We start from the raw sequence: 7,288 nt of genomic DNA on the forward strand, positions 1-7,288 counted from the left end.
TCAGGACCTGAAGCAAAGATATGCATTTTATTGATACCATTTGAAAGGAAACACTTTGAAGTTTGTGGAAATGTGAAATTAATGTAGGAGAATATAACACATTAGATCTGGTAAAAGACAATTCAAACAAAAAAAACATGCATTTTCTATTTTTCATCATCTTTGAAATGCAAGAGAAAGGCCATACATTGAGATAGGATTCTAGGTGTAATTTAGATGTTGTCCACCAGATGACAGCAGTGTGTGCAAAGTTTGACTGATCCAGTGAAGAATCACAACACAATATTTTGTATCAAGTCTGCCAGGAGTTTGCCCAAATGTGCCGAATTGGTCAATGTATACATTTTCAAATACATACCTTTAAAGAACATGCAAAAAAGCTATGGTAATAATTGTTTTTAGTTTACACACTGCCAGGAATGTCATAAATGATGGATCATTAGCTTCCCTACAGAAAATACACTAACCTTCACATCTAGATGGCCAGGCGGGGTGGGTGTGGAGCCAGAGACAGCAGCGGGGTCAAACTGTAAAACCCAGTTCCTACATTTGAATATAAAAATCTATTTTATCAAACAAAACTATGCTACATTTTATCTCTGGGACCCTCAGGATGACAAATCAGAGCAAGATTACTGAATGTAAGTATATTATTTACCTTCATAGGTGAATGTATCAAACCAGTTGCCGTGATAAGTGTTTTGTTGTTGTGCACTATCCTCAAACAATTGCATGGTATTTTTTTGCTGTAATAGCTACTGTAAATTGGACACTGCTGTTAGATTAACAAGAATTTCATCTTTCTGCCCATATAAGACAAGTCTATGTCCCGGAAAGTTGGCTGTTGTTTACAACATAATTCTAATCACATTATCGCATTTTGAGCAACAACTGTCTTGGTTGAGGGACACCAATCCCATAGAGTTAAAGCACCCTTATTAAGATGGCTAGGTGAGACAACCACCACATATCACTGTAAAATACCGTATTCAAACATTCCATTTCAACTAAACAATGGATATATAATGTTTTGCATAAAAACAATAGTTTTAATATACACCTAAAATCAACAAATAAAAAAATATGAGAACATTAGTATTTGGCACACACATGAAGGTACCCACATGCAATAATTTCAGGTGAAAAAACACCAATGTGAAAAATTGGTGGACATAGCATTTTGAAAATAAACTCATGGACACTTTGTATATGCATATCTTACAAGTGTTAAGGAATCTGGTTGGTCAAACAGTGTAAATTGGGTAAATGTCATCATCATCATCCCACTTCTAAAATCATTATTTGCAGTGCAAATATCATGTGTAGATGTGACAAACCTTGATTTGAAGTTTATTGAAAAACATGTTTTGATATGATAATCTGATATACAAAAGAGGAATTTCTTGTCTCAATAATTGCAATCAATATTGGAATTACCTATTACATAGTTTCTTTCGAACTCAAAGCATTTTTACAAGACTTTCTGTGTTTCTTTCTGTTGGACTGCTTTTGGAGAATCTTAACCGGTGAATTCTTCTCATATGATTTACCATATTACACCTCTGAGTAAATGTTTTCCCACACTCTGAGCATTGGTGAGGTTTCTCCCCAGTGTGAGTATATATGTGCGTTCTAAGAGAGTCTGAGGTAGTGAAAGATTTGGGGCATTGGGTGCAGGTGTAAGGACGCTCGCCTGTGTGAGATCGCAGATGAACCGTAAGATGGCAAGATGCTTTGAAACCCTTTCCACAATGTTTACAGGTGTGGGGGTTTTCTCCTGTGTGCGTCCGTGTATGCAGTCGCACTTCTCCTGAGCTAAGAAATGCCTTACCACATATGCTACATAAATAATTCTTCTCCCCAGCATGCATTCGCGTGTGTCTCACCAGTGTACTTGGATGGGCAAACCTCTTCTCACAGATAGTACACATGTGACGGCGCTCCCCAGAGTGACTGCGTATGTGCACTTTGAGATCATAAGCACTCCTGTACCTCCGGTCACAGTGTTCACATGCGAATGGTCTTTCTTCTGTGTGAAGTAGCTGGTGCTTTTTCAGTGCCCCAGGAGTAGCATATCGTTTGGGACACTGGTCACAATGATGTGGCATCGTGTGAACTCCCATATGTAGCGTCAGCAGTGATGGTTTTTTAAAAACCTTCCCACACTCACATATATGAGTTCTGTTTTGAAGTGCAGGGAATCCCTCTTTTTTCTTGTCAACCTGTTTGATCACATTCTTTTTGTTCCCTTTTTTGACCACCTCTTCTTTCTTGTCAACCTGCTTTCTGTCCTTTTCTACTTGGTCGGTCTTGATGTCCTTGCAGAGGTTGGCCATTTCACTGTGAGAGAATGGAGGCAGAGTGCAGGTAAGAACCTGGGATGGCTCATTCACCATTACGTTGAGAGAATGATCCAAGTTCAATTCTGTAAGGAGAAAATACAGGAAAACAGATTATATAACCACTATATATATATATATATAAATGGTTGGTATATATATATGTATATATATATATATGTATGTAAATGGTTGGTCTCATGTTCCCATGAGCTGAAATAAAAGATCCCAGAAATTTTCCATATACACAAAAAGCTTATTTCTCTCAAATGTTGTGCACAAATTTGTTTACATCCCTTTTAGTGAGCATCTATCCTTTGCCAAGATCATCCATCCACCTGAAAGGTGTGGCATATCAAGAAGCTGCTTAAACATTATGATCATTACACAGGTGCACCTTGTGCCATGGAAAATAAAATGCCACTAAAAAATTTGCAGTTTTGTCACACAACATAATGCCAAAGATGTCTCATGTTTTGAGGGAGCGTGCAATTGGCATGTTGACTGCAGCAATGTCCACCAGAGCTATTGTCAGAGAATTGAATGCTAATTTCTCTACCATAAGCCGCCTCTCGAACATCGTTTTAGAGAATTTGACAGTATGTCCAACTGGCCTCACAATTGCCGACCACGTGTAATCAGGCCAGCCCAGAACCTCCACATCCGGCTTCTTCACCTGTGGGATCGTCTGAGACCAGCCACCCAGACAGCTGATGAAACTGAAGAGTATTTCTGTCTGTAATGAATCCTGTTTGTGGGGAAAAACTAATTCTGATTGGCTGGGCCTGGCTCCCAAGTGGGTGGGCCAATGCCCTCCCAGGCCCACCCATGGCTGCGCCCCTGCCCAGTCATGTGAAATCCACAGATTAGGGCCTGATGAATTTATTTCAATTGAATGATTTCCTTATATGAACTGTAACTCAGTAAAATCGTTGAAATTATTGCGTGTTGCGTTAACATTTTTCTTCAGAATATAAATTAGAATTTAGATGCTATATTAGTCAAACAATGGATGAGTGTTTGACCTTTTTTATTTTCCTTACCATCACAGGGTACTGGAGTAACCAACACTGAGGTCTCTGCAGGTGACAGACCCTCCTGTTCCTCTGATGTTGACAGTCCTAGATCCTCCAAACATCTATCAGTGCCTTCATCCAGGATTTCATTGTGGTCTTCATCGTCATCTGAGTATGGCCTCACATTGTCAGAGTTGTCTGGTTCGTAGTTAATAACAACTCTGATTATTGGAGGGAGGGACAGTGTGGACAGGATGGTATCTGTAGTGTAATTAGAGACATGACCTGGGTAGGAGAGAACATCAGTTAAACTCACCTACTGTATATTGCCAAGTTAAAAAGACAAGTGGTATCCTATATGACTCTGTACTTCATATCCATCATCTGGATGAAGACATAGGGCTCGATTAAATCCGATCCGCTTTAGCCAACATCCACATAGTGCTTCCTTTTGGCAGTGTTGGAGGTGGAACTGCGTTAAAGCTGTCAAATCCACAAGTGGCTACCGGCATTACATCTAAAACGGACATTGCCATTGGGTTCAAGGAGTCGCATTAACAAAAATCCCATGCAACCTTGTTTACAAGTTTGAACATTGGAATGTGAGATGTAATCTATACCTCGATTAGGATGACAGAAATCCCCATTATTTAGTTGAATGATTTTTCAATTTGAGCATAATTATTTCTATATAGGCTGCGTACTTTCTCGCTCAGAACTTCTAACGCTTGGCAGGTGTGGCTTCATGACCATGATCGGAAGAGCAGCTTCTCACCGATTTGACGGCTCCAACACAGTTCCACCTCCAACACCACCAAAATGTCCGCTATGCGGGTGTCTACCATCGCCGGTTAGCGGTTGATCTGATTGAATCTAGGCCTTACTATTGTTCAGGTTTCCATGATGCTGATGGTGCTGCAACACTGCCTTCAGTTGTTCAGGGTCAAAGACACTCTGCCCACATTCTTCCAGGACAGAGGGGGCAGCACCGAGCCATGCTGTTGTCTAAGAGGAGCAGGGCAGGGGGAAAACAGTACATTAAAAAGTTCAAAAGTGTTATACCAGCCACTTGAGGTTTTAGACAAGTTTTGAAATGACCAAAAACACTATTCAATTCATCTGTAGAGCCACATGACGTGATGTTCCGTCAATCTTTTAGAACTGAGAGGTTTTCCTCAGTACCTGCGTGAGGTCTGGTACAGGCAGCAGCTCCTCCAGTCTGGAGAGGAACTCCCACACCAGTGTCTGCAGCGCTGTGTCATACCGAGGGCCATAGTGGACTGGGAACACCTCCTGTGAAATAGACAATTTAGCATGAAATGGATCTAGTGCCAAATGTTTCCATTTAAGATGCACTTCAGCTATTTTGGAACTTTTCCTGTTGAGAAACAATATCCCAAGTACAGTAATTTAAAACACACACTTAAGGTTAAAAACAAAACAAAAAACTTTTGAGCAAAATAGTGTTTTTTAGACAACTACAACCTTCATGGAGGCCATTCAAGCAGTTGAGTTGGTCTGATGTGATGTCATCAACCTCCTCCCTTGCTTGTGGGAACAATGGAGGAGCAAAAACATCAAATAAAAGGCCCTGACCGCACCTCCCCCACTTGTACTATGTCATACCTGGACCACCTGTTGAGATGTGCCTTTTGTTAATTAAGTAAATTAGGTGATAAATTATGTGAAAAGGAGACTGGCGTGCCACTTTTACAAGATCTTTAGGGTATTCTGAATGCAGAAGAAGGATACTTATAATATTTAATCTAAGTAGATGTTGTTCAACTAGTCTATTTCAGAAATATATTCAAGCAAAAGGATCATAAAGAAGTCTAGAGAGAAAGTTCCTCACCTGGAAGAAATGCTCCCTCTCAGAAGGGTCTTCCAGCAGGGTTTGGACCAGCTCCACAAAGTTACACTCTGCAGCCTCCAATTCATCACCATGACTCTGTCATTAGGTGCAAACAAAACATCAGACAAATGTACAGGAGTTTATCCCTCAGAAATAATGTTCTCCAGTGTCTCATTCATAATGTGTTGCCTATTTAACTAACCTCTTTGTGTAAAGACTTTTCTGTCAACGTGTGGATTATGTCCAGGTGGGCCTGGATGGTCAGCAGGTCAGCTGTGTCCTTACTGCGACACAACTCTAAAACCAGCTGGAACAGAGGTGGATATGTGAAAAGCAGGACTAGGGACAGACGTGCAGTAATTGCCGCCAGTAGCTGCCCATCGTTCGTTCCATCATAAGACTCTTCCCATCCCAACCCTCAACATGTCCCCCTCTCTCACCCTTGCTCTCAGTCCCAGAATGAGCTGGGTCCTCTGCCTGGAACTCAGCAGCTCTGGAACCATCTCTGTCACCAAAGTAACAAATTCCTCCAGCTTCCCATACTGCATCACATTACGCTGTTGAGTCACTTGCCACATGAAAGCGCACATCAGGCGTAGAGGTGGAACCAGGAGACGCAAGGAGAACAGAGGGAGATCTGCCAGCGAATTGAAGAGAGCAATTAACAATTAAACAGATAAACAAATAATAAATGCAAAATCGACTGATCCCATAACTCAGCTAGTTAGTAATATTACAAGCTATGTGTAGTTAGACTATAGGACATATTTGAATGATCCATGTAAAAAACAAAAGAAAAATGTAATGAGTCATGACATATCATTTTCTACATTTAACTACTGCTATGTGATAAGCAATGCATGACAAAGCAGCAAACTAACCTTGTTCTGATGCTGGATCAATAATGTTATCCATAGCTAGTTTGCAAAGCAAAAAGCCCTCGAAACAAGCTCGCTAAAGAGTTTGATGTTAACGTTAGATAGTGCGACCAAGCTTAGAATATAGGTTATATTAAAGCGATTGCAACGTAAATAAAAAGGTTGACATATGTACTCACGCTAACAATACCCTAGTTAGCTAAGATAAATAAAACCGTTTTGTACAGAGGTTGCTATATCCAGCGTCTCGACAGCAACACTAAAAAGGTACTTCCAGGTCATGGATTTCGAAATTCTTTCTAAATAAAAGTCCCCCACGTTACGTAATAGTAGAAATGCGTCAATAACCAGTGATTATTAATGATATATGAAAAATAGTTGTCTGAACATGAACAATGATTAAAAAAAAATCATAATTAAGGGACATTTTGATTAAAAGTGGGTTTTAAAACATTGCGGATCACTGTATAAGGAATACATATTGGCTTATATAACAAAAACTATTCAGTAAAAGTAATGTAGGTATTGTAGGGAATACTCCCTTCAATACCCTACGGAGTATTCCCTACAATACTTTTACTGAATAGTTTTTGTTATATAAGCCAATATGTATTCCTTATACAGTGATCCGCAATGTTTAAAAACAGTGTATTTCATGAGACTCTGAATAATACGGAGTGTTGCTGGCTTTTTACTGTGTTCAAACAGCTTAAGGTGGGTTGCCTGGACAATATATATTGTACAAATATAGCACTGTACAGGAAAAACGATTTATTGTGTGTCCATACAACCAGGGTCCAGACAACTCACTTGAGTCCCTAGAATACAAAACAGGTGAGTTTGAACAAAAAGCTAGGTCATAGGAAGCTTTATGTTGACATTTGAACAGTGATACACATAAAAGCTCCATGGACAGCTATCCTTTTAGAATGTTATGTTGTCACTGTCAGCCTAGCTCCAAACATGTGGCAAATATATGTCTCAAAAGCATATGAATATAATTAAAGATTTTAGTCAGTGCAAGACCACACACTGGTTAAGAAAAAACGTTACTACTGGTGTCAAATAAACTGGGGTGGAAAATACTTAGTTGGGATTCTACTAACCAAATATGTTCCGTTTTTGAGGGGTTCTGTGTCAAACAGCCTGCTGGTTATTTCTCTGTCTTTCTTGTCATGCATACATTTAATGCTGCATGCTATA

The 7,288-nt window shown here is 39.8% G+C and overlaps 1 protein-coding gene across 2 annotated transcripts; it reads right to left on the reverse strand.

Moving 5' to 3' along the window:
* On the reverse strand, positions 1-6,347 carry LOC139533864 (zinc finger protein 558-like). 2 transcript variants are annotated; one of them, XM_071332311.1, is made up of 8 exons: positions 6,089-6,347; positions 5,648-5,844; positions 5,410-5,514; positions 5,208-5,303; positions 4,538-4,648; positions 4,240-4,360; positions 3,383-3,640; positions 1-2,425 (listed from the first exon to the last, which is right to left on the reverse strand). In XM_071332311.1, exons 1-8 carry the CDS (start codon positions 6,120-6,122, stop codon positions 1,461-1,463), a joined length of 1,887 nt encoding a protein of 628 aa, XP_071188412.1. In that variant the 5' UTR covers positions 6,123-6,347; the 3' UTR covers positions 1-1,460. The 2 variants fall into 2 exon arrangements, with proteins under 2 accessions (XP_071188412.1, XP_071188413.1); XM_071332312.1 differs by having other exon boundaries at positions 6,265-6,334.
* Positions 6,348-7,288: the final 941 nt, after the last annotated feature.

The sequence above is a fragment of the Salvelinus alpinus genome, chromosome 11 (assembly GCF_045679555.1).
Source record: "Salvelinus alpinus chromosome 11, SLU_Salpinus.1, whole genome shotgun sequence".
Lineage (NCBI taxonomy): Eukaryota > Metazoa > Chordata > Actinopteri > Salmoniformes > Salmonidae > Salvelinus > Salvelinus alpinus.